Source organism: Nannobrachium achirus (genome assembly GCF_963921795.1).
Source record: "Nannobrachium achirus genome assembly, chromosome: 2".
NCBI lineage: Eukaryota > Metazoa > Chordata > Actinopteri > Myctophiformes > Myctophidae > Nannobrachium > Nannobrachium achirus.
Genome location: NC_137811.1, coordinates 62,030,244 through 62,056,893, shown reverse-complemented (window position 1 = coordinate 62,056,893; position 26,650 = coordinate 62,030,244). Strand labels below are relative to the sequence as shown.

At 41.8% G+C, this 26,650-nt stretch overlaps 2 protein-coding genes across 6 annotated transcripts in view; one reads left to right on the top strand and one right to left on the bottom strand.

The window, feature by feature from the left end:
* The window catches only part of LOC308299461 (uncharacterized protein), a 26,748-nt gene extending 15,258 nt beyond the window's left edge, over positions 1-11,490 (bottom strand). The window contains exons 1-6 of the mRNA XM_080743238.1: positions 11,426-11,490; positions 9,655-9,756; positions 7,221-7,342; positions 5,753-6,054; positions 2,847-2,967; positions 365-486 (exon numbers count right to left, since the gene is read on the bottom strand). Coding sequence (XP_080599364.1) covers positions 365-486; positions 2,847-2,967; positions 5,753-6,054; positions 7,221-7,342; positions 9,655-9,756; positions 11,426-11,455 — 799 coding nt within the window. The 5' untranslated portion in view covers positions 11,456-11,490. The remainder of the gene's footprint in view (positions 1-364; positions 487-2,846; positions 2,968-5,752; positions 6,055-7,220; positions 7,343-9,654; positions 9,757-11,425) is intronic.
* On the top strand, positions 11,480-26,493 carry LOC308306625 (uncharacterized protein). Of its 5 annotated transcripts, none has more exons than XM_080751665.1 (12): positions 11,480-11,643; positions 13,013-13,080; positions 14,252-14,468; positions 15,535-15,654; positions 17,649-17,735; positions 18,148-18,311; positions 18,443-18,525; positions 19,497-19,721; positions 23,586-23,753; positions 24,092-24,170; positions 24,710-24,868; positions 25,137-26,493. In XM_080751665.1, exons 2-12 carry the CDS (start codon positions 13,015-13,017, stop codon positions 25,542-25,544), a joined length of 1,776 nt encoding a protein of 591 aa, XP_080607791.1. In that variant the 5' UTR covers positions 11,480-11,643; positions 13,013-13,014; the 3' UTR covers positions 25,545-26,493. The 5 variants fall into 5 exon arrangements, with proteins under 5 accessions (XP_080607791.1, XP_080607789.1, XP_080607792.1 ...); XM_080751663.1 differs by having other exon boundaries at positions 11,544-11,670; XM_080751664.1 differs by lacking the exon at positions 11,480-11,643 and adding an exon at positions 12,056-12,157.
* Positions 26,494-26,650: the final 157 nt, after the last annotated feature.

Below are 26,650 nucleotides of genomic sequence, written 5' to 3'. Positions count from 1 at the left end.
AAATTATTGTTTCACCTTTGTTTTTTCGATTATTTGCCGGTTTCACTGATGGGGACGGGCGGTCCGAGTGGGTGGGCCCCCCTTGTGCCGCCGGCGCTGTGTGTGTGTGTGTGTGTGTGTGTGTGTGTGTGTGTGTGTGTGTGTGTGTGTGTGTGTGTGTGTGTGTGTGTGTGTGTGTGTGTGTGTGTGTGCGTGCGTGCGCATGTGCGTGTGTGTGTGTGTTCGTTCTTCCCTTGTGTTGTGTTGTGTTGTGTTGTGTAATGTACTGTAATGTAGCCACTAGCCAGTGAGCTTATACATCAGCTACTGTATTTTCAGTGCAATACATGGCACACAAAGGAGTATAAATCAGGCATTACATTACCTAGCCTCCTGCAGTACTCAGGGGGAGGGGCCGACAAACAGGTGACCCCCCCGCTGTGACCTCCCAGGTTCCTCTGCTCCGTCGCCGTGGGGACATGCCACACTTTCACCGTTGTATCTCGACTGGACAGGGAGAGAGACAAAGACAGACAGAGAGAGAGAGAAAGAGGGAGAAAGAGAGAGACAGACAGACACACACACACACACACACACACACACACACACACACACACACACACACACACACACACACACACACACACACACACAGAGAGAGAGAGAGAGAGGTGAAGCACCTGTTATTATTCATCTGTAGGACAAAAAAGCCAGAAGGAGATTACCCATTATCGTATTCTTAAACACTGAAAGCAAATTTGCACTACTTGTCTTTATACAGAGACCTCTGTGATGAATTATTAATGTAGGCTTTGTGTTATCACTTCACGTTCATGTTCAAATTGAGAGTCTGTACATAGCAAAAGCCTGAGTGTTAATTTAACTGTGAATAATGCACAAATGGACAAGTACGGCCCACGTAATTTTACCACGCAGAGCCTGAAATTGTGCCATGTGTTTCGGGCAAAAGGTATAATCACTTTATTGGATAGATGGTGTGAGGGGACCTCACAGAGGGTAGGCGGGACAGAGAGAGAGGAGAGAGAGAGAGAGAGAGAGAGAGAGAGAGAGAGAGAGAGAGAGAGAGAGAGAGAGAGCAAGGTTAAATGCATTCAACCTGAACCACTAGACCTCAGCAGAGTTATCAGTGTAGGAGGAATTTACTTGTCAGGCAGGGAGGGATGGAGAGAGAGAGAGCGAGCGGGAGGGGAAGAGACAGATGGAGAGAGATGGGGATAGAGAGAGAGGAATAAAAGGAGAAAGGGAGAGATAGAGAGATGGAGCAAAAAGAGAGAGTAGGGGCTAGGGGCGATAGAATGAGGAAAGAAGTGAGATAAAGGAAACCGACAGTTGTGGAAAAAGTACTCACATTCTTTACTTAAGTAAAAGTATCGATACGGCAATGTAGCTGTAATCAGACAAGTAAAAGTCTGAAATTCTAAATGTACTTGAGTAAAAGTAAGAAAGTATTGGCATCAAAAAGTGCTTAAAGTACCAAAAGTAAAAGAACAAAATGTTTGAAAATGTGAAAAATCTACAAGCTCACAACGCATCGCATCGGCTATTTTCAAATATGGATAAAATAGGGCTAAAGGGGTTAATGTTTGTTTTATAATATTATAATTTATACCTGCAATGTAACTAGTAACTAGTTTTCAAATAAATGTAGTGGAGTAAAAGTACTATATTTGGATCCGAGATGTAGTGGAGTAGAAGTAAAAGTACTGAAAACTGGAAATACTCAAGTAAAGTACAAATACCACAAAATGGTACTTAACTCATTGAGTGCCTATCCCGAATTAGTTCGGGATATATTATCGCATCCCAGAGTGCCTATCCCGAACTAGTTCGGGATATTAAAAAAAAAAAAAAAAAAAAATGAAATTTTTTTTTTTGAAAATTTTTTTTTGGACCCCATCAAATCTAGTGAACATGATTTCAATCGCGATTTTGCATGTTCCACCCCCATACAACCCCATCTAACATACAGGGCAGCCATGTTTGTTTACATAACATGTAAAACATAATGGCGATTATCTCAAGAATGCCTGAACGGATTTCCAATCTGATTTTTTTGTTTGAAAGCTGTGAACAAACTGCACAAATCCACTCCAATGCAATCCAGGATTGCATTGGATTTTTTAGAGCTCATTCTTCTCTGTTTTTTTCCCATGCATGAGGTGTGCAAGGTTTAATCATGGCTAAGTTGACGAAAATAAGGCTTCTAAAATGCTTGGTAGCCAATAGCTAACTTCAAGCTAACTTCATCCTCTTCCTGTACATGCACAAAGGAAAGTGTTCAGGCAAGTCATGGCTGCAGGGCTTCTGCATATACCAGCATATCTCTATGGGATTTTCTATGGCCACATGGGCGCCCTCTAGTGGTGACTAGGGTGGCACTAAATGAGTTAAGTAAATCTACTTAGTTACTTTACACCACTTAGGGAAACCAACAGGTAAAAAAGAGAGAGACACACACACACAGCATATTGTCGTTGTCAAACCTCGTATCTCCAAGTTTCAAACGTGTGCGTTCTTTCGCAAAGTAAAGCCCTGCTTCATCATACAAGGTGGTCGCACAAAAGTAGTGAAAACAGCAGATCTACAAGCACACAACGCCTCGCGGTGCGAGGCGTTGTGTGCTTGTAGATCCTCGCGGTGCGAGGCGTTGTGTGCTTGTAGATCGGCCGTTTTCACTAGTTTAGTTTCATTTTTAAAATGATAAATAAATGCAAAACGAACGGTCTTGGACATACAAGGTTTCCACCCGACAACAATGATATCAGACATAATTATCTGCATTATTCATTCTGAAGATCTGTCTTCATCCCCCCCCCCCCCCCCCCCCCCTGCGCCCCTAGACTTACCTCCCGGAGACCACCAGGTTGTCAATGGCAACGACGCAGGTGACGATGTCGCTGTGACCATGGAGGAGTCTGAGGCGGAACCGGGCCTTTTCCCAGAGGGCCTGGAGCGATGCAAACGTGTCTGAGAGAGAGAGAGAGAGAGAGAGAGAGAGAGAGAGAGAGGAGGACGACGTGAATGAGAACTAATTTGCGCTGTTAGTGGTATTGACACATCAGTGACTATTGTTTGGTTCGCAGACGGTGTGCCGTGAGACATGGCCAGGTGTGCCTTGGGAACGGGTACACATTATTGTGTATCATTATTTAGTGCTTTAACTATTGAAAAATAGCAGATATACAAGCTCACAGCAAGCTTGTAGATCTGCTATTTTTGAAAAATTGTGACAATTAGAATTTTGACCCGATTCTATAAGTGTCTTTTGAATCCTTCTAAGGTTTTTTGAAAAACCTATGTTTCTATGTCAGCAATCTCGTCCTTTTCACTTGAATGGAGCTCAGTTGGTCTGTTCTTGAGAGACTACTATGTCAGTGGTTCTCAAACCTTTTCATGTGAAGGACCACCAAACTGATATGTATTTGGCCACGGAGCCCCATTTCAAAATATCTAGTTCCAGGGACCACCCCCAGAAGCAAAATTTGAGTTACAAACGTTCACTTTGAAAATACATATATTCAAAGATTTGCACACATTTTTACGACTTTTTCAAAAATAGCAGATCTACAAGCTCACAGCGCGGCACTCGGTGCCGCACTGTGAGCTTGTATATCTGCTATTTTTCACTGGTTAAAGCATTCAACAATTCTAGGCCTAAATGGGTTAATTGTCACTCAAATAATTGCGATTAATGATTTAATTGGGTTTTTGTCACTGACAATTACATTTCTGTTTGGCTTGTGGGCTTTGAAGCTGCACATGGCGGATATGATGCATAAGCATAACCTAAATATACAAGAAAAAAATTGCTGACATATTTGACAACTTATATACTTTAAAAAGAACATTGATGCGACGCGTTGTGAGCTTGTAGATCTGCTATTTCCACTATTTTTGAAAATGATTGAAAATATATCAACATTTTTCAACATGGAAACGAATATGACGAATATGACAAAATAACTGTAATTATGTCAAATATTTGCGATTAGACGATTATGTAATAATTGTGACAGGCCTACTGCAATACATTGAATAGCATACAGTTTATACAAGTATACAGAAAGTTATGAATTATCTTTTAATTTACTATATCAGTGCTTGTGCACACTCATTTCCAAATTCAGAAAAAAACTGTTTTGGGCATATCATTATTATGCTCAAATCTGTCATTTAAAATACATCATGTATTTCATACACCTGCACCTATTAGTTGAGCCTTATATTACTGCTTTTCCTTGATGTGTTGTTTTGCCTTTCTGTTGCCATTATGCTATTATCTAACATTTATATGAGTGATGTCACATTGTGGTGTGACCCGATTGGTCCACTGTAGGTTGAATAGCCAATAGATATGTCTCTCTTTTTCCTCATTTGCTCTGTGAGATAATCTAATCAAGGTCTAGGATCAAACCTTTTTTGCATTTGAAGTTTGTTTTTTCCCTGTTATCGTTTTGTCCCCAGATTGGTCTTCTCGTACACACCTTCCGCTTTGTAGGTGCACAACACGCTTGCTTCGTGACACCTACAATGAAGCTGAAAACAACGATTGCTGTCAATAGTGTTACATATTACGAGGCAATTTTGCATGGATAAGAATCCAGGTGTGCCTTGAGATTTTCGATTTACCCTTTGATGTGCTTGGGCACAAAACGTTTTAAAACCAATGATCTTAGCTTAAAACTGAAGATAAAACAACCCCAGTGCTCCTCGATATGGATGACGATGTCGCCGGGGAGCCGTGAGCTAATATGGCTCAGAGGAAGAACACTCACAGCAGCACGAGTTGTGTCCTCAGGGAGCCAGACACAGCTTGAAGGTCAGATTGGTAAGGTCGTCAGAACCACCTCAGGACAATCACGAAGGGAACACAACTACACTGTTATTTCTTGTTACCTACGCTACCCTTCTGTCACTGCAGTTTATCCTTTGATCATTTACTTTCTGGGTGTTTTTGCTCGTCACCTTGATTCCGTGTTGTTTTTACCCTTGGTATTTTTGAGAAACCTCACAAATCTATCCACACAGACCATCAACAGCCATCTGTTACTATAATTATCATTAGTAGTAGTATATAATAATAATAACAGTAGTAATATGGTACTAATTAGGGGTAGTAATAGAGGCATGTTTACACAACCCCATATGAACATATGTTTCCATGTAGCTGGAAACACAACACAAGGTGTTCAAACCTGCTGCCAAGCCAAATCAAACAAAGCTATGGGGAAATGAACTGGAAACAGAGATGCCACTTTCGCAAAACTGGGACTACAGTAATGCAAATAGCCGATAATAGTGATATTATTATTACCCATATTATTATTACCCTTATTATTATTATTACACAAATGATACAAATATTTGTGGCTCTGTTAGTCTAGTTACATGAGTGCGAAACTGGGCGGTCGGACGCTGTCCGAGTTATGCCAAAGACACCGTAAATGATAGTATAGACCAGACCGGTGCCCGTTGGGCAGAATAGTCACCACTCTTTTATGCCCAGATCCGTGTCCAGGCCAGTCTGTGACGTCATCTCCAAATTTGGGCACTGTAGTGAAGTCACTCAGTGATGTCACTGAGTGATGTCAGTTGGGCTTTGTTGATGTCAGTTGGGCATTGTTACCATGGTGGCGACACTGTTTAGTATCAGTGATGTCAGCATGCAGACAGACGGTCAGACGGCAGACGGTGGACAGACATTCGGTAAATTAGTAGTTACTAAATACCCTTTCCATGCCAATTAGCCCACCTTCTCGCTCAAGTTGCTGTGTTTCCGTCCTGGGTTGTGCGGGGCTGGCAGGCAGGGCAGGACTGCCCTCTGACAAATCTGGACAGTGGGTTGACGATTTGGCTGCTCCCTCTGTATCTCGCCTTCTGCCTGTCTCTGATCTCCCGCCCTCTAATCCCACCTGGATCTCTCCTCCCTCCTCTGCTCCTGCGTGTGTCTGTGAGCCAGCCAACGTTGGCCGCACAACCTGGGCGCTTGGTTCCCCCTTAGGGATCTTCGAGGCTGGAGGCATCTGTGATGGAATGGCCCTAGAGCTGTCTTCCCTGTGCTCAGGCAGAACAGGGAAGAGGAAAAAAGAAATGTCAAACGGAATGATCAATATGCAAATGGTACCTCCGTGACAGCATGCAGAACTGTAGAGTGGAATATTTTGAAGGGCCCTCCAACACAGAACCCAAGTACTAACCAACCAGTAGGCATGTTGTAAGGACTGAGACAGATTGAGAGAACCACTTCGGTGGTCCAGGCACTTTGGCTCTAAAGTAGCCTGACAGCGCATTGTGGGTTTGTGTCCTGTTGCTGCATGTCTCTCTCTCCCTGTTTTTAGTCCATCTCCACTCAGACTATCAATAAAGGCAGAAAAAGGCCCAAAGAATATCTAAAAAGAAAAGAAAAAATACTGGCATACCAGGGCGATCTAAGTGTTTTTAGGGCATATAGTGTACCACATGTGCAGAAAATGCCCTCATCAACTAATCCCTGGTTGACTTTTGGCCGGCAGCCGTACCATTTGCTGCATGTCATTCCCCTACTCTCTCCGCTTTTCCTGTCTCTCTCCACTGTAACTATCAAATGAAGGCTTAAAAATACCGCCAAGACAAACACTGGTATTCCAACAGTGTATTTTCATTCAATAGTTGCTATAGTTGTGGTCCCTTGTTCATGACGTTGTAGAGGTAAAATAAAAATGTGAATTATGTTATAGTATATTATGAATATTATCTCTCCCTCCCTTGCTCCCGTTCGATAATTATATTATCGAAAGGTATACGCAACCCGACAGTGAGGCAGAACATTTTAGGCCCTAAAGAGCAAAACACGGGTAGAAATTCTGTGCATGTGAAAGATTATGACCATGGTTATTATACCACTAGTTTCGACCATATCAGATGGGTTCAGATGACTTTGTGTTCACGCTGAGATCTGCACCCAGGAGGGCCCCAAAGGTTGTCAGATGTACCGGGGCTGGAAGCCCTAGGTGAGGGCTCCATGATATGGTACAAAACCCTGGAACATTTGTTTTAAGCATGACATGATTTGACCTCCAGAAAAAAAATGGGAAAAAAAGAAAAATATCAGATCAAAGCCATCAAAGGGAATGTTAATGCTTTTGAAGAATTACGCCGCTCGCCATCTGTCCCGTGCCCACACCTATCCCCTCGTTTCTGTGACCATCTCCCTCCTGCATCGCTCATCCCTGCCTACTTACACTTGTCTTTTCATCTTCTCCTGATTTCCTTCTTCTTCCACAATCCCAGGAGTTTGCTGTGGGCCAGAAAGCTGCAGCACCAGTCCAGCCAATCTGGAACGGAGCTCCGCCTTCCTTGAGATCTAAGGAGGAGAACAGGACAGTGATTGGTCGGCTGATATGGCTGGTCGGCTGACTCCACATTTGCTTGTTCATATGCATGAGAAACATATTGAGGTTTGCTTCATTCATTAGTTGACAAGTTGCAACTGAGCATCGATTGAACGACACGGTCTGTGCACACCAAGGCAAAGAGCCCGCTATCTGTTTACAAGCGTGACATGCTTGGTTCACTTTATTCATTAACTTCAGAGGTGAACATGATATAAGGCAATTACTTCACTACCTCCATATGCATGACCAACATAATCTTGCTTTATTCATTGGGTTGTAACTTGTAATATGCACTCATTATGCCAAGCAGCTTTTTGATGCAGAGTTACTGTGTATGTGTTATGAATTGAGTCTGTGAATGATAGATTGAATGTATGATTTAAAGATTGAATGAATGAATGAATGAATGAATGAATGAATGAATGAATGATTGATGGAATGAAGAGCAGAAAACTAATGTTGAATGTTAATTCAAGACTCTATGTGAGTCTCTAGGGCTTAAGCAGAATAGAAAAGCCATTGAGTGGAAATAAGTTCAGCACTCCCAAAATAACAAACCAGAGTACAACCAAATCTGTGATGTGATTAAGATGCACAGTCAGTGACTGAGTAATGTAAGCATGGTAAGGCTGTTGATTACATTTTCTCACCAAAGAACTGCAGCTCATTAACAATCACAAATAGTGTCTCACTATCCACTGTGGATTGACTGTTCGTATTCACCCACACTGAGTATACAGGGTATGTACACTTTGATTATATTTATACGTGTTAATACCACTGTTAATACAGTTGATATAACGTTAGTGCACTTTGAATACAGTTACAATAGTCAGTACAGTACTGTTAATATACTATTGGTGGACATTTAATTTATACCAGTGGTGTAAAGTAAATGTACTCAAATACTGTACTTAAGTACATATTTTTACTTTAGTATTATGCTAATAATAGTTTTTGTATTCCCATTGTCAATACTTTTACTTCTACTCCACTACATCTCAAAGGCAAATATAGTATTTTTACTCCACAATAATTATTTGAAAACTTTAGTTACTAGTTACTTTGTAGATTTGGATTAATATTACAAAACACACAAACCAATCAGCCATATAATATTTGGGCAAATTGGGCCATTTGTAAATAGCAGATCTACAAGCTCAATCACAATGCAACGCATTGTGAGCATGTAGATCTGCTATTTTCTAAAGATTTTTGAAGATTTTGAACTTGTGAAAGACCAAAATCTCCTGGTTTCTGGTAGGCCTACTTCATTCCTAACCTCTGTGCATTACTACCTGCTTATTGTGTCTCACAACAACTGCTTGAATTTCACCAGCAGAATCAATAAAGGTCGGTCTGTCTGTCGTCTATGTACTGCTAATTGTCAGCTTTAACATCTAGTAAAAGAAGTATTCTCAATAATGTGGAAACACTGATTTTCTGGTTAATTAAGAATGTGTCTTGTTTCTTTTTGGTTTCTTTTGTCTGGTGAACTGTCTGGTGAAAATGGGTTTTTGAACTCTGGAGAGCTGGAGAGCTGTCAAAATTATGTATGCAGCAGCAGCTGTTATTATTAATTCATGTTAATCACATATCCTTCTGTTTGTGTTACATCATAGCTGTTGGTTACATTTTCACAGAAACCTGCTTCTCAACTTTTTAATGCATAATTGTGCTCTTCATTAAACCAAATACTAGGCCTCGGCTTGCCTTGTTTTACTAATATGCCTTACAACACAGTACAAATACAATGTAATACCTAAGTAATAGCCTATACCTACTGTATGGCTGTGTCAGTTTGTGTTAAAAAATACAACCCCCAAACCCCGGGCAACACAAGCAGGCCTACTTTCTCAATGAATTGAGTACAAAGGAACCCAATGGAAACAAGCCATATAGGAGGAACCCAATGTAAACAAGCCATGGTGCTTTCTTGCCGGGTAGTAGTAGTCTATCTGAACTTTACTGTCCTGTGCTTTTCCTATGCGAAGTGAACTACTAATAAAGTACGGTATATACAATCTATCTATCAATCAATCAATCACAGAATATGCAGTATCTATGTATACTGCAAGGCAGGGGACAAAGGATGGGTTGAGGCTAGGGTTGATTGTCGCTACCCTGCTGTGATAAATCCTGACTCCAGTTTCACTCGTGTGTTGTTGTTGTGAAGCAGACAGACTGGAGTTATAAATCAGTGTATAATTGTACTACAAGCTGGGGAAATCTATCGAGGATTTACACAGAACCACAAAGTAGATGAGGAAGTCTTCAGTACCTTAAGTCTTTCCTCTGGGCTGAGAGTGATTTTGATCTCCAGATTCTCAATCTGTCTCAGTTTCTTTTGCAGCTTCCTCACCTCCCCCATCTGAGCTGAAACCTGTAACTACAAAGATGTAAACTAAAAGGAATGTGAATTACTGTGTTCTAATCTAACTATTGCCTATCAGTGTGGAAAAACTGTGTCCTAATCTAGCCTGTTGCTGTTGCCTATCAGTGCAGCACCACAGCATTCCTCTTTGAGGAAAGTTCAGAGAGATAAATAAATAATAAATAAATACATGTGTTTACGTTTCAGCTGTCCGTCGACACTGAGAGAGAGAGAGAGAGAGAGAGAGAGAGAGAGAGAGAGAGAGAGAGACAGACGTGTCGCTGTCGCCGGATGTTGATGTTGATTAGTAGATTGTCCTTACAGCGACATCGTGTGGACCGTTGAGGGACTGCACTATTTATATTTTATGATTATGTAATAATAATAACAACAGTCATTTTATAATGTGCATGTTTTATTCTTCGCATATATAGTAAGTAACTCGTGCAACACATACATAGGGGAGGGTCAAACAAAAAGGAATGATTTTCCATGGATGCAGCCAGGTATAACAGTGTAGAGACAAGACAAGAAATAAATACAAAACTGAAAAGCAACTAGGATAGGACCACTGGACTCTGGAGCTGCAAAATAAGGAACACTAAAGTGTAGGACAGACAGTGGTGTAAAGTAACTAAGTACTTTTAATTAAGTTCAATTATGTATTTGTACTTGGTCTACATCTCAGAAGCAAATATACTTTTACTCCAGTACATCTGGCAGCTTTAGTTACTAGTTACTTTGTAGATTTTGATGTAGATTTTGATTATTATTATTATTAGGCCTACAAAACATAGTTTAAAGGGGAGAACCACCCATTTTCAACATTGAACTATGTCATTATATATAGCCTACCTTTGAGTTGTTATGTGGAAATAAGAAAAAAGTCTCCACAAAGATTGATTGTGGGGTTTGGCTTGCAAAGCACACCGTGATGTTGTCATCACCAACAAAGGGTCAAACTCTTTTTTTCTGCTATACCACCAAAATGTGGAAAGCCTTACCGAAGGTCATAAAGGAGTGTGGATCACTAGCATCCTTTAAAATTGCCCTGAAAAACCACTTACAGGCAGCAGCCGTTCGCAACTGGTAAAAAAAAACTAACCTAGCCCAACCCTCCCCTGCCCCTTCTTTGTATATACTGTTTGTTTAGACTTACTGTTTTCTTTTTTCTTTTTCTTTACATATCTACTGCATAGTACTGTGTTCTATTTGTCTGTCATTCAATGTTATATGAGATACTTCAATGGTTTCCAGTGGAAATAAGCTTAGTCTTTTCATGGATCTCCTTTAAGTAGACCTTGTACCAGTGAACTGTACCGTCATGAAACTGTACCTTTTCCTATGCAAACTTCTAATAAAGTCTTCAATCAATCAATCAATCAATCAATCAATCAATCAATCAATCACTGTACTACTTTGCAAGCCAAACCCCACAATCAATCCTTCAATGACAATTTTTTTAACACAGAAGTGGGGGGACTTTTTTTTTCTTATTTAAAATTCCACAACTCAACAACTCAAAGGTATATTAATGACACAGATAGTTCAACGTTGAAAATGGGTGGTTCTCCCCCACATTTTAGCCATTTGAACACAACATTCCAAGTTTAAGTCAATAAGGAACACTATAATAGTGTTCATTTATAAATTTCCTTCTAAAATGAATTGGCCTCACTCGGGCGGAAGTGACGTCACCCTCGCACATTCCTTTGTGTGACGACCTCAGTGCATTAGCAGACAGCAGCTCGAGCCACCGAGGAGAAAAAAAATAGAAAAAAAAATACAAGGGGGAGAAAAAAAAAAGAAAAAACTCGTCGATCCCCCCCACTAGAAGTGGACAGATTTGGGCAAAGAGTTTTCCAAACTGTCCCGGGGCCGTGGGACTTCCGGGAGGTGAGACCGTTGGAGCCGTTATCACCGGTAAATAGCAGCAGTTTGGTGTTTGCACGGCGGTTAGGTTTTTGTGCTAAATGTTTGCGCCGCTTTGCGTCCAGTAGCCGCTCTACGCCCGTGTCTCCAGACAGCCGGAAGTCTGCGAGATGAGGCTTTTGGTTTTTTTCTCCTCTTCTCTTTGGTTTTTTCTATCCTTGCTTTTTTTTTTTTTTTTTTTCTCTCTCTCTCTCTCTTCTTCTTTGCTTGTTATTTTTTCCCAGGCACGCAGCATTGCGCTTAGCAGGACACTTCTCTCTGTCTCTCTAGGCCATGTGTGTGTGTGCGTGTGTGTGTCTGTTAATTACAAAGTCTGGCCTGGTATATTTTGGCTGTATGTTAGCATAATGCGAGGAGGGCTCCGAAATGGAGTCTCACTGCTGCTAAAAAGAAAATACAAGTGTGGTTGTTTTTGTGTCGTTTTTTACTGCACGGTTACCGTGGCTGTTTGACGTTCTGCTTCTGCTACACAATCTGTGTAGGTTAAGCAATAATAAATAAAGGGTTTATTGTTTGCAGAGTGTGTCGATCTGATCAAGCACCCACCGATATGGTGGTCCGATTCATAAAATCCATTCCATATGGCTTGCATTTGCAATAACGGGAGGTGATCGCCTCAAATATGTGATCATGATTTTAAGAGATAGGCTATTTAGCAGAGAATGACAGCATTGTTGTTGTTGTTTAATAAACAAAATGTCTAGGACAAAACACCCATTGACATGCGTGTTGTTGTTCATTGCACACCCTGCAGACGTCTAAAATATTTTCTTCCCGGGTCAGTTGTAAATTGTAATAGCCTTAGAACAAAACTCAAATGAATCATTTGCCAAAATTGCCACTCAAATTAACAATTGGCAAATAAATTGCATGCCAATCGACAGAAAATGTAACCGCTGTGGTTGGATTATAGGCCTAATGCCTATACGGTTGTGTAGATTGGTCTTCTGACAGGTAAAATGGTTAATTGACTTTGTATGGCTATTATTGTTTTAATTAACTAGCCATATACAAACTGAAAGGTCAATCTTATACATTAGTGTTAGCCTCCTAGGTAGCTTACTTGTTTAGTAGGATTGCCACAAATCCATTAGGACATTTAAATGTTCGACTCAAATTTATTGTACTGCTTTCAACTTATGTTATTGTTGCTATTCTGTTATGTTGCTGTTATGTGTAGGCTCTAGGGGTTGAAACCCAATCATTTTACTGCCTTTATAGCCTACTTGTATAATGGGATGTAACAATAAAGACATAAATGTTGAATCTTCAAATGTGTTCAGATAAATGTAATTAGATGGAGTAATTACATGTTCTTTCTGTCCTTTTGAAGAAATGATGGATGAATCCCACTTTAATTCCTCCTACTTCTGGTCTCCTGTTCCCACTGTTCAAGGACAGGTAAGACTGGTCTTCAAACATCTTCACTGTGATTGGTTTATGTGAAGAAGTTGATTTAATTAAAATGCTGACTTTTGAGTTTATTGTTGGATAATTAGTGACTGAGCAAGATTCTATAAATTGTTGCTTTACATTATTGCTGAATTTTTCCAACCGAATGGTCTCAGAATTCGCGTGTGTCTCATAAGGCAGTTTTTAACTGCACAGATTTGGCCATGATTTGCCGCCGAAAAGCGCCTGCCACCGACAGGGAGCCATCGGGAGCCTGTCGGCAAGAGACGCTTGCCATCGATAGGGCTGTCGGAACCCGTCGATGAAAAGTTGAACCTCGGTAGAACCTCGGTAGAACCTCGGTAGAGTCGGTAGAATTGAGGCGACCAGACACCCCTGTAGAGTGGACCCCCAGTTTGCCACTGCTGCAGAACCAAGCCCACCTTTATGACCCCAAGGTGTGCGGTGCCGAATGGAAATTTGGACAGACCAATGTTTTCAGAGAACTGAAAAACCATGAATTGAATATCTGAATATGTCAGCCCCACGTGTCTGAGAAAGACTCACAACAACTGTGTGTGTGTGTGTGTGTGTGTGTGTGTGTGTGTGTGTGTGTGTGTGTGTGTGTGTGTGTGTGTGTGTGTGTGTGTGTGTGTGTGTGTGTGTGTGTGTGTGTGTGTGTGAGTGAGATTGTATGCATTGGCTTCCTAGATTGGACAACCCAAACTGTTGCCTTCGTGTAATGCGGAGTGTTAAGTCACATACCCGATATAAATGGATCAACTTGCATCGTTCCCATATGGATGGCCCCAAGAACACTGGTGCCATCCCGTCTTAGTGTACTTCAATAAAAGTGTACTTCAAAAAGTTTAAATTCACCATTATTTTGAAGGCCAGAAAGGTGCTTAAATCAGCTTAAAATTTGTGTCGTCAGAAAGTCTATTGCATATAGACCTTGAAGTTGCTTGAAATACATGAATTAGAATTCTAAACTCCTGCAAAAACCCTGCAGTCAGTGCAAAACATATCTAATGCCTCGATACCTGTGCGTAACACACTAAAAATGGACCTGGCTTTAAGGGTCTGTTTTTTTACACCTTCTGAGTTAAATGAACACTCTAGATTTTGACTGTGCACTGTTTGTGGATGTGTTCACCCCTCTCCACTCCACCGCTGACAGATTGAGAATGCCATGTTCCTCAACAAGATGAAAGAGCAGCAGGAGAAGACCCCAACCACCCAACACTACTCCGCCTCCCACTACCCGACAGCTGTGCTCACCATCCCCGGCACCAAGCAGGAGGGTGGGGGCCAGGCCGGGGGACACCACCACCCACCGCACAGCACCCAGAACATCACAGTGGTCCCTGTCCCCTCCACCGGCATCATGACGGCAGGTGAGCTTGGGTGGAGTGTGTTGGAGACACAACGTGATATATGATTCACGTGGCCGGCGTTCACATGTATAGAAGTTATTTAGATAACGCCGTCTGTGGATCTGTTATAGTATCATACATCTCTCATACTGACAGGACAAGAGGTCAATTCCGTGGTGGGTATCAAAAAAGTGATAAAAATATTAGGTGGTGAACTTATTAAGGATCCAAGGCAGCTCTGTTCAGTTTGGAACTGCTTGGACCTGGGAAGGTGGTATGAGTTGTTTTCCAAGCAGTGGGTGTAGGTTTGTTGGCAGAGGTTCTCGCCACTTAGATTTCCGCAGACGCACAGTATTAGTAGACAGTGAAGACTATACTTATTGCGACCGTAGGTCGCAGTTAATGATGAAAACGTCACATCTTGTCCGTCCGTCCGTGAGTGAGTAACGCCTCAATGTCTATAGCTGCTGACATCACATTGTGACATCACATTCTGTCCATGTCCCTTGTATGCCTGTTGCATGCCCAAATATGGAGATCTCCATATATGTCTATAGCTGACCTATGACATCACATTGGTGTGACATCACATTGTGACATCACATTCCGTCCTTGTCCCTTGTATGCCCATATATGGAGATCCCTGATGTCATCAGTATTAAGCCCATAGCTTGGAATGCCCATATATGGACATATTGTGTGGTCTATAACAAAGTATAGTAGTATAGAGTATAGGTAGTATATAGATTATAGTATAGTAATTATTGTGTAGATACAGTTTAGTAACTAGCATTGAAATTGTTGTGCGTGTTACTTCCAAGCTTATGTTTGATAAATCACATTTTCAAGAACCGGCATTCTTACACAGCCAAGTTTACCAAGGCAGCAAGTGAGTCATTATGTCATTAGGATTGTTAGTTTTGTTCTCTCCTTCAGATGTGTGTTGGGCTCACTGAAACATTGTTGTGTGAGATGTGCGCATTCTCCATCTGGAGAATTTGTTATTAATTTGACAGGAACTGTGTTGATGGCAGCTGGAAAGAGAGACGAGTTTATCATGTTTCATTGTGTCTGTGTCTCTGTGTAGCTGGTCTGGTCATCACAACACCTCAGGGAACGCTGGTCTCTCCCACCTCCTCTCAGTCTTTTGTTTCCGGCCATCCTACCACTACCATGATTGTCTCTGCACTCCATGCTCCTAATGCAGGTAACACACATGATGAATGATTAACATTATTGGTGGAATCTCCTTAAAGGGGAAGACCACCCATTTTCAATATTGAACTGTGTCATTAATATACCTTAGAGGAGTTGTGTGGAAATAAATAAAAAGTTCCCGGCCCTTCTGTGTTGCCCTAGAACTGGAGGATTGATTTTGGGGTGTGTATTGTAAAGTACAATGTGTGATGTCATCAAGTTGTGATTTGCAATACAAACCCCAAAATCAATCCTCCAGTTCTAGGCAACACAGAAGGGGGGGAACTTTTTTTTTATTTCCACACAACTCCTCTAGGGTATATTAATGACATAGTTCAATATTGAAAATGGGTGGTCTTCCCCTTTAAAAAATCCAATACCAGCATCATACAAAGGCAGAGTGCAGTAACTACGTACAAGAATTTCACTGAAAATGGGTTTAAAAGTGTTACAGCTGATCAGCCAAATGAGATATAGACATATAAGTGATATTACACTGATTGTATATCTCTTCTTGAAGTAATTGTTCATCCCCCAATATCATGAAAGCTAATTTGACCTTTGGGCGACAGGAATAAGTCGGTGTGTCCGAAAACGTAGTTACTGCACTCTGCCTTTGTAGGGGACCAGAGTAGTAATGGGGATCCAATCTCATTCGCTGCATTTTAAAAATGGCTGCCAAAGTCCCTGGATGCCACAAGTCTCCATAGACTTCCATGTAATTCATAGTGCACGGATCATGCATGCCCATGTATAGATCATGCACCACGTGAGTGCACAGCTTTCAAACAAAAAAAATCCGCTTGGAAATCCGTTCAAGCATTCATGAGATAGCAGCCATTATGTTTTCTTCAAATGTAAACAAACATGGCTGCATGTTTGAAAGATGGGGTTGGCATGGGGGTCAAACATGCAATTTTGCGATCGCGATCATGCCTAGTAGATAGAAGGAGGTCCAAAGCGGCCCATAACTCGGGAAACTCGGGCGTGGCGGCGTCAGAGTACAGGAATAACTCAGGGAAACTCGGGAAATTAGTTAAATGACATCTCTCTTGGCTGAAGCTTCAATTGTTTCAAAACCTGTGGTGGGTTTGAGGGGTTAGTGGCTGTTTTGCTGGGTTAACATATTTTTCCTGATGCTTCTGACTTTTCGAGGATAGGAGAATCATCACAACATTTTTATTTACCAACAATATGTAGTCTTGTCAAGATTGACAATATTATCAGGCCTTTAGACCACTTGTTTTTGCAACCCATAAATCTGCACACACAGTAACCCTGCTTATCTTGTTATCGCTCAGTGTCCAGACTGTTTTGGGCAACAATCAATTTTTGTTTAATTTGCACTAAATGTAATATTGAAACCCCAATGATCATTTGAGTGTAAACTGAGCACTGCCAATGGGTGCTGACCATGGCATACTCAAACTCCGGCCTGCGGCACAATTTTGACTGGCCCACCAGCTTAATGTCCCTGAAGTCACGCATCCAACAAGCTTTAAACTGAGCAGATTGGACCTTGCGTTCCCGAGATAATGGCCAAAACATATTGAAAGCGGCCATTGAAATCGCCGATTTTCACCGATTTTCTTTCTTTTTTTTTTACCAGTGGCTCTGTCTGACTAATTAGCATACCCAAAACGTCATTGTAGGAAATCAAATGAAAGAGAGATGTACTGTAGCTCTACTTAACTGATCAGGTGAAAACATTTAAAAGCCTTTATTTATTTATGGCTGGGAAAGATTAGAAAAGCTCAGTGTTGGCTACCAAATGCGTTTTAGCTGACAAAGCCTTCGTCAGGGTCCACCTGTGAGCCTGGATAGGTTTCCTGAAGTACTTGACACAGACAGTGTTTCTACAAAGGAAAGGAACTTAAACTTGTATGTCTTGTATGTTATTTGATAGTTTGACCTATTGGTGGCACAAGATCATTTTCACAGAGGCCATTTGCAGGTAAACTGAAGGTAATAACATTCATTGGGGTTGTGTTTCATTTACTGCAGGTGTTTCTGTGTGGCAGCCTGACGTTAAATGTACTGGAGTCGTCCATGCATCCACACATCACAACATACCTTCAGCTGTGTATACCTGTAAAAATGACCACCATGAAAGGGGTCTATTAATAGTTTTCTGCATCTTGGGCGCAGGAATGTCTATAGGGGAGGGTTAGGGAATACATTGTTTATTTTACTAATTTAAACTTTAAACGTTGGCCTGATGGTGGAGCTACAGGGTCACCCGAATGCAATATGATCTACTGCAATTTCCAAATCAGAGGCTTCAATGAGTTGCATAAGAGAAAGGGGAAATGTACTTAATTTAAACCAGGTATTCTAGGGGCTTGGGTAATATGTGGTCCTTGAATCAATAATTTTTCAGTGCAAGAAACGGGCCCAATCCAGATACATTGCACAGTGGGAATTTGGTGAAACCTTATACAAATATACAATAGTTTTTGGGGATGCATTCTCTCCTGTAACCATGTTGTTGTTCTCCCGTTAGACAAAAAAGATGGCAACGGGACGTCCCATGTGGTTGTCATGCCGACACCGTCCAAGCGAGGCAGGAAGAAGAAGGTGACTGCGTTGGTTCCTAGGATACCAGGACACCCCCTCTCACCAGGAAATGAAACGTTAATACTGGCTCACCTGTCCGCCGGGGGCCAGGTAAGAACAGAACAGAATCAGAAGAGAAATGTCTAAATGTGGGATATACTGTAGATAGTGAGTTAGGTCCACAGTCCCAACTTTTGCTTAATATAAAAAGAATCGCCTTGTAACATGTTGCGTCTTTGCAGCATCATGGCGGCGATCCATATGACCTGTCAAACGAAGACGAAGACCACCACGTGGTTAAGGAAGGCGGCACTAAGACATACAGGTATGGACCGAAAGCCCTTGTCTGCATCACCACGCTGTATTACCATGTCCTGTCCTAGCAGTGAAATGCGAGCACACCTGTGTAGCCCCCTGTCCTGTCTTATGTCGGCTTAGTGAAGCCAAGGCTTCTGTAGATGCACTGGCCATAACTGGATGTCCCACCAACTCACACATGCATGCGCTTCACTGCATGCTGTGGCCGGAACACTGCTGCTTTGTAGGTGAGGGGCGTTAAAACGCCTGCTTTTAGATTTATAGACCAGGCTGTTGGGGCACAATGTGAGCGCTCTCTGTTGCTGTTCAGTTGCCTCTCTCTGCTGCTGCAGTCTACACACTGGACACACACACACACACACACACACACACACACACACACTCACACACACACACACACACACACACACACACACACACACACACACACACACACACACACACACACACGTATCATTACCTACTCTTCTGCTGTCCTTTCTCCTGTTCCTTTCCGTATTGCATGGCCTTTTAGTCTTAGGATCTCTTTGTCTGTCTCTATTTTTCTCTTGCTGTTGCAGTAGCTGCTTCACTGACACCCTCGCCTCTCCCATGTGTTAACTCGCCTTTTTCATGTTTTTTTATGTTGTTATTTCTTACCCTTACTTTCATTTCACACCTGTGTTTTGGTTCATTCTTTTCATTGGTTTACTGCATTTCATTGTCTGTCTCGTCCCTCTCTGTGGGTTATCATTTCATCACCTCCTTCCAACAATCTTCATCTTTATTTTCATTTTCTCTTTTTACTATTCCTGTCTCTTCTCTTCTCTCTCATCTCCCTCCCTGTTTCCTCGACTTCTCCATATTCTTCTTCCTTTCTTACGTCTGTCCTTGTTCCTTCCTTCCTTCCTTCCTTCCTTCCTTCCTTCCTTCCTTCCTTCCTTTGTCCTCCTACTCCTGTCCGTATGTCTGTGTGTCTGTGTCTCTCCGTCCCTGTAGGTGCCGGATGTGTGCGGCGACCTTCTTCAGTAAATCAGACATGCAGATCCACTCCAAGTCGCACACAGAGGCCAAGCCTCACAAGTGTCCTCACTGCGCCAAGTCTTTCGCCAACTCCAGCTACCTGGCGCAGCACATCCGCATCCACAGCGGGGCCAAGCCCTACACCTGCTCCTACTGCCAGAAATCATTCAGGCAGCTCAGTCACTTACAGCAGCACACACGGTACTGCAGACCAAACGACCCTCCCTACCCCGCTACACACACACACGCACACATACACACACACCATTCTCCCTGTCCCGTACTGTAGGGTGACCGAGCCATATCTCCATTAGCTGCTCTGGTATGATGCTGCAGATTATGGTACGGTTCACCATTCACCAAGCCTTGAGATATAACCATATGTTTGGGCTGGTGGTAGCTGTGTCGTGATCACAACCTATCATGACATTCAGTGTATTATTGTTTTTATAACATGATTGCGAATGATTAGTAACAAGATTCACCTTCAAAACACTCGTTTAGCAGTGGGTTATCTTGATTATACACAGGAAAAGTTCAATATGTTCCAAAGGAGAGTTAATTATGCAGTGAACTCAAAGTACCCCTTGTCCTCCCCATGTCCACTCGATTATATTATACTCCCTATGCTCCTATAATGCCCTGCGTTTAACATTGTAGGCATTACATTGACTTATATCGACACTTTTCGATATGTAGTATCAACTAGCCTCGTTTTTACCCATCTTAGCCCAGCTCTGCTCTTCCCACTTTTCATTTGTGTTTCCACTGTAGTCTGACTATACAGGCTGCTGCTTCCCCCTCCCTCCAGAGGAGATTTATTTCAAGCGACCCCCCCCCCCCATGACGTCCTTTGTGTAAACACTGCTAAGAGGCCATTTCCATTTTAGAAACAATACAAAATAAGAAAAACAATCCAAGGTTCTTAACTCATTGATCGCGACCCCCCGATAAACCCGAGAAAATCACTTTGTCTTTCACTGCTTGTCTTCTCTTACCTTTTAACGTTGGCGCTAGAGCTTCCATCGTGCGCGATCGGACACAGACTATGCATCGTGCGTGTACAGCTTCAAAACAAAACAAACCTGGTGAAAATCCGTCCATCCGTTCTCTATCTACAAGCCGTGTTGTATAAACAGAAAACAAACGGCCCCAATAGAGGACGGACCAAACCTGCTTCCGGTTTCCACCTCCATGTTAATAGGTCCGTCCCATAATGGGTCCGTGTTGAAACCGTTCGCGGAGGTTTAGTTCCGGCCTATTTTAATTCTGCTGCGATACATTTTTTATAAAATTAAAGCTTATTACATTCTCGGGTTTATCGGGCCTGGTGGAGAAGGATTTAAACAGAGTGTTATTTGTTGTTTTTTTTGGGCAGAGAATGGGTTAAGTACCCTAAAAAAGTGCTTCCGGTCTGGGCCGGAACCAGATACGAAAATGCATTTCTGGAGGCGGGACATAACCGATTTTCGGATTCCTGATCCTGTTTGCGTTTGCTTACTGTGTAAACAAAGCTGCTGGTAACTCGGGGACGGTAGCTCGGATTAACATGCGTTTTTTTGTGTCCGCGAAAGGCGAATGGTGTGCAGACGTGTCGTAGGCTATCCGCGCACCATCGTGCACGATGGACTCGCCCGCACGCCGCGCAAAAGGTAAGAAAACACTGGCAGTCTGATACATAAGTCGATTAAGCTATACCGCCCATCAAAAACATTATGGCAAGAAGAAATAGGCCATGCAGTTGCTAAGATAAATTTCTCCTTTATAACATCTAGTTAAATGGTTTGTAATAGTTGAATGCATTTTGCTATAGGTCTCATAGCAGATTGAGAATGAAGTAAATGCACGAAAATGTTCCCTTTATTGATAACAATATCAAGGTTTAAATAATAATATTAATTGCAATAATAACAAATACCGGAACTAGCTTTGTGATAAACAGGACAGGCTACCTGAACTCACTAAACCTGACTCCCTAAATGAGAGAAAATCTATTGTAGTCTACATTCTCTACTACACTGTGCTACATTACTTCTGAGTGCAATAGATTTTAATATACAAAAAGGAAAGACGACAGGCTCTAATATTCTGTATTTCACAACTTGCAAGTTTGTCGGTTCGATATGTTTGTCTGTGATTGGTGCTTCACTGTTGAGGATTCTCAGGCAAATCAATAGTCAGCTGTGTTACACTGGAAACCCACCATGTGCACAAGCATAAGCGCAGAGACGTGCAGTCTCATTAAAATCGAATGCATTGATCAGACATCCCGCTGTGGCCGGGTTTAGCGAGGACAGTCACCCAAAAACCTGTGCACAACAAAAGCGTGTGAGCGATGCCTTTTTGGTGGGCTCACTGTGTTAAACGTCTGGCCTCGTCAAAACCTGCTTGGCCCTGCTGGAACTCGCCAGAACGGTATCGCTTTTTTCCTAGTTTCCATAGGTATGGAATGGTTAAAAATGTAGGTAGAGACGTGGCAACCCGAGTAGGTACTGTGCTATCGATAACCGTTATTTAGAGTTACTCGATTTATTTCAGTCACAGTAGAACCTAAATATATGTCCTATTAGTCCAGATGGCTGCGTGTGTGTGCACGCGTGTGTGCTTAAATGGATGCATATTAATATTGTGTGCTCTATGCTCTGAGTCTTTTGATCCACTAGTGACCTTTTTGAGAGAAATTGTTTCAGATTTAAATTCAGATTGCACCCTTTGAGTTAGACGTACACCCCTTTTAAAAAAGGCGTTGCATAATTTACAAGGTAATCAGAACAGTCATTTAAAATGCATGGAGTTCTGAGATATCGATTGGTACAATGTGAATTTCTACCCTTTTCTTTCTCAGTGTATCCACTTGTTTGCAATGATGCATGCTTGTTTTGTTATTGTCGTCGTACACTTCCCTTTCTTTGTATGCCCTGATGTGCTGCTGTTTGATTTTTTGCATGTTCTGTCATTTCCTCTAAATCTGCTGCTTTTTCTGCTTCCAACATGCAAATACTGAATACAAACAAACACATTTGGGAATGCATATTAATGTTCCGTATCATAGGCAGACTTGGATGCAGTTTTGCTTTTCCATTCAACCTCGCTCTGTGTGTCGCTTTGCATCATTACCCCCGCTCTTCATTGAATGACAGCCGAGCATCCTCAGAATGGAAATGAAATTATGAAAATGTTTTTTTTTCTTCCCCTCTCTGTTTCCGCTCATTATCCCTACTGCTAATCTTCTTGTTTGTATTTTGTTTATGCTTCACATACCTTATGATTATTACTGGAGATAGTATTTAATATTTGTTTATATTCAGAGTAACTTGTTGCCCCTAATAATTATCTTTAAATCAGTTTCATCTACCAGGGAAAAACATGTAGAAATATTACAAATGACTGCAGTTATTATAATCTCTGTTAGTCTCCACTATTCAGGGAGCCAAATTATTTTCTTGAGCTTGTTTTGCATCTTACATCAACATGTTGACCGTTTATGACCACAGCAAAAATACTTAATGACAAGGGAACAAAATGTACAGTTTACGATTCATTCAGTGCAACCTATATATGCAAATATTGTCCCCTTTGTTATGCTGTGATTGTTGACGGAAAGAGTCCTTGCTGACACAACCGAAAGCTTTTATCAGGTACAAATCAGACTGTACAGAGCACTAGAATGTAAGTGCATGCTGTACATGTTTTGTATTTTAATGAGCTTTCTTTCCCTGGAATGACCTCCATTCCTGACAGGCTTGGACAGATGTTGCAGTACATGTAAAACCGCCTCAATAAATTGCAATAGAGCACAGCAAAACAACTTTTGCAGCATGTCTTTCAGGGCTGCATTTGCTAACCCCTGCTTTTACCGCTGTTTGTGTTTTATCTATAACATATTTTATTTAGTTGTTCATAATTGCATTTGTCTTGTAGTTAATCGTCTTCTGTCATTGTTGCCTTGTAGCACTTTGAGATTCGCTTTCATTAAACAGTGCATTTCAAACAAAGGATGTCACTCACTACTAGTATTTTGCCAGTTATTAACAGTTCCCTCCCTTTCAATCTTTCACCAAAAAGCAACCACACAGAGTCCAAACCTCACAAGTGTCCCCACTGCACCAAGTCATTTGCCAACTCCAGCTACCTGGCGCAGCACGTGCGCATCCACACAGGGGTGAAACCCTACACCTGCTCGTACTGTCAGAAGAACTTCAGACAGCTCAGTCACCTTCAACAGCACAACAGGTAAGTGACTCTTCAAGGCTTCAGCTTTCTCATCTTCCACAGCACGGGTGAGGTAATTGCTGAGAAGTACAGGGGATAGGTGTGCGCGTGTGTGTGTGTGTGTGTGTGTGTGTGTGTGTGTGTGTGTGTGTGTGTGTGTGTGTGTGTGCACTGGCTCATACATGGTTGAATAAATATCAATATTGCAGTGGGCATAGAATGTACGCCTGCATATCACATAGACCACTCATGGTTTGGCATGTAGTGGTGGGAGTGAGTTAGAGGTTGAGAAAAGAATGTATTCAATTGGAATCAATGGAACAAAAACATTAATCCAAACCTGTCTTGTGTGTGTTCAGGATTCATACGGGAGACCGACCTTACAAATGTGTCCATCCAGGATGTGAGAAATCATTTACACAACTCTCCAACCTGCAGGTAATCAGTTATTCATTTATTTTGCAAAATACGCTCTGTGCCTTGTCCATAAGGTGTTGTTCCTGTGTGCTGTTCTGGGTCAGTTTCTCATGGCTACATTTGATTGGCTCAGCAGCTGATTTGAACCGGAAACACATGTTGTGTGTTTCTGAAAAGGGAACTACAGTAATTCACAGACCCTATTATTAATTATAACCACTTATGTCACCAAGTATTGTAACTCTATATATAAACATACAGAACATGTAACTGTTCATGTAATGACATAGGAACATACACACAAACTGACAATGGTTATTACAAAACAAAATAATGTCACATCTGGTAGCTGTATTAATATGTCTATGGTTTTCTAGTGTATGGGCTTTACTATTCTTGTAAGAATATCGTTTTTTTTTAATCTTTAGCACGAACGTATTGATTGTTTACATGTGCGTGCTTTTGCACAATTTGTCATTTAATGTCTTGGAAACATATTTGAGACCTAACAAAACTTTCAGTGATTATTTTACAACCCGCTCTCTCTCTCTCTCTTCCAGTCCCACCGGCGGCAACATAACAAGGACAAGCCATACAAGTGCTCCAACTGTAACAGGGGATATACAGACGCAGCCAGCCTGGAGGTGCACCTGTCCACACACACGGTCAAACACGCCAAGCTCTTCTCCTGCGGCCTCTGCAACCGCACCTACACTTCGGTGAGTTCAGTGATCCTCATAAACTTTAGCCACTAGAGTACAGGTGCACATTTTTAACAATGGGTCATAACACCCAAATGAGAGGGTCATAACACCCAAACGATGTCATTAATAAAATGACATTAAGCATTAACTATGGTTGAAAGCATTAACCATGGTGGAAAGATGGCCTCATGGTGTGTCCTTACGAATCATTGAATAACAAAAGTTTTTAAGTCAGACGAAACACTGAACTGTCGATGTCCTGTACCTTTGGTCCCCCCCGCAGGAGACCTATCTGGTGAAACACATGGAGAAACACAACCCAGACGCACTGACAGCATCTGTCGTGGCTGCAGCACAGCGCACGGCGCAGAGGACCCAAAACCAACGGGCCCAGGTGCAGGCGCAGCTTGCACAGGCCGCCGCTGCGGCGGCGGCGGCTCAGTCTGGAGGAGGTGGAGGAGGAGGAGGAGGAGGTGGTCGCGGAGGAGGGGGGCAGCAGCAGGGGCAGAACCAGAGCTCGTACCCGACTGCGGAGCAAATCGCCTGCCCTTTTGACCTGCACCAGTATAAGACAGTGGCCGCCGGCGACATCCAGTACAAACCTGTCAGCATGGCGGACCTCGCCGCCCACAAGGACCTCTGTCTCACTGTGGCGACATCTGCTATTCAAGTGCAGCACCTCAACTCGTAGAGGAGGCCAATGGACGCGGGGACGGGGTTGAAACGATGCGATGTGAAATGGAGGACGATGCTATGATTGGATAAAAGCAATACTAAGGTGTTGGAGGAGCTTTGCACTTGACAGTGCCTAAACGATTGACTGACGGATGGAGACAGAAGACGTAAAAGGTTTTTGGATACATACCAAGGACTAAATTTGTTTTTAAAATTAAATTGGTCACTTTTTACTTTCTCTCTGCTCCGTTTGATTTCCCCTTAATAGTTTTTGCTCTGCTGTGTTGTCTGATGAGGCGGAGCTGCATGTAAAGGCTGCAATAAATAATGTTTGTTTCAGTCCATCACAGTGATGGTATTATAATAGGAACAGAGAATACGCTAAAAGAACCGCTGGTTCTCTTTAAATTATGGTCTTTTCTAGCCTTGTGTTCTTCCCCTCTGAATACAACAACAGTGGTTGTGATCTCTCTGTTGATAAAGCTGACAGGTAACTGTGAAGGTAATTTTTTTTTACTTTCATACAGGCTCGTTCAGTTCTTTTTATATCAGTGTTATTACCTCTACCATTGTGTAAAATATGCCCACAGGCACAGGTGATATTTTTCATGTTATTCTTTTTATTTTTATGTTTTACTTAAAAGGGAAACAAATTGATATTACCATTTCTGGAAAGCAAAACAAAAAAGAGCAACTACAGTATATACAGATATATATACTTTGTAACAGTATATACAAAATGTTTGTGTGGTAATCTATATACACTATTGATCATATCACAGGTCTTTTTACTTAAAACATTAAGTGATAAACTGGTTTGTGTTTTATGTAATCTTTGTATTTCTCTTTTTTTCCTGTGTATATCATAAGAATTACATTGTTATCCAAATGCATTCTTGGTACTATACTTCCACTGCTACCAATGTTTATAATGCTCGTTTATAGGCATACTGACATACCTGAGATTAGTGGGTTATTATTATGATACAATAAAATCTCACTGAAACCATGTCTTTTTGTCATTGTTCTTCTTTTAACTGTATTTTTGTAGTATTCTCTGGATCAAGAATTGTTCTCATTAAAAAAGGAGGAAAAACGAAACAACTGCTATACCCTCACTCA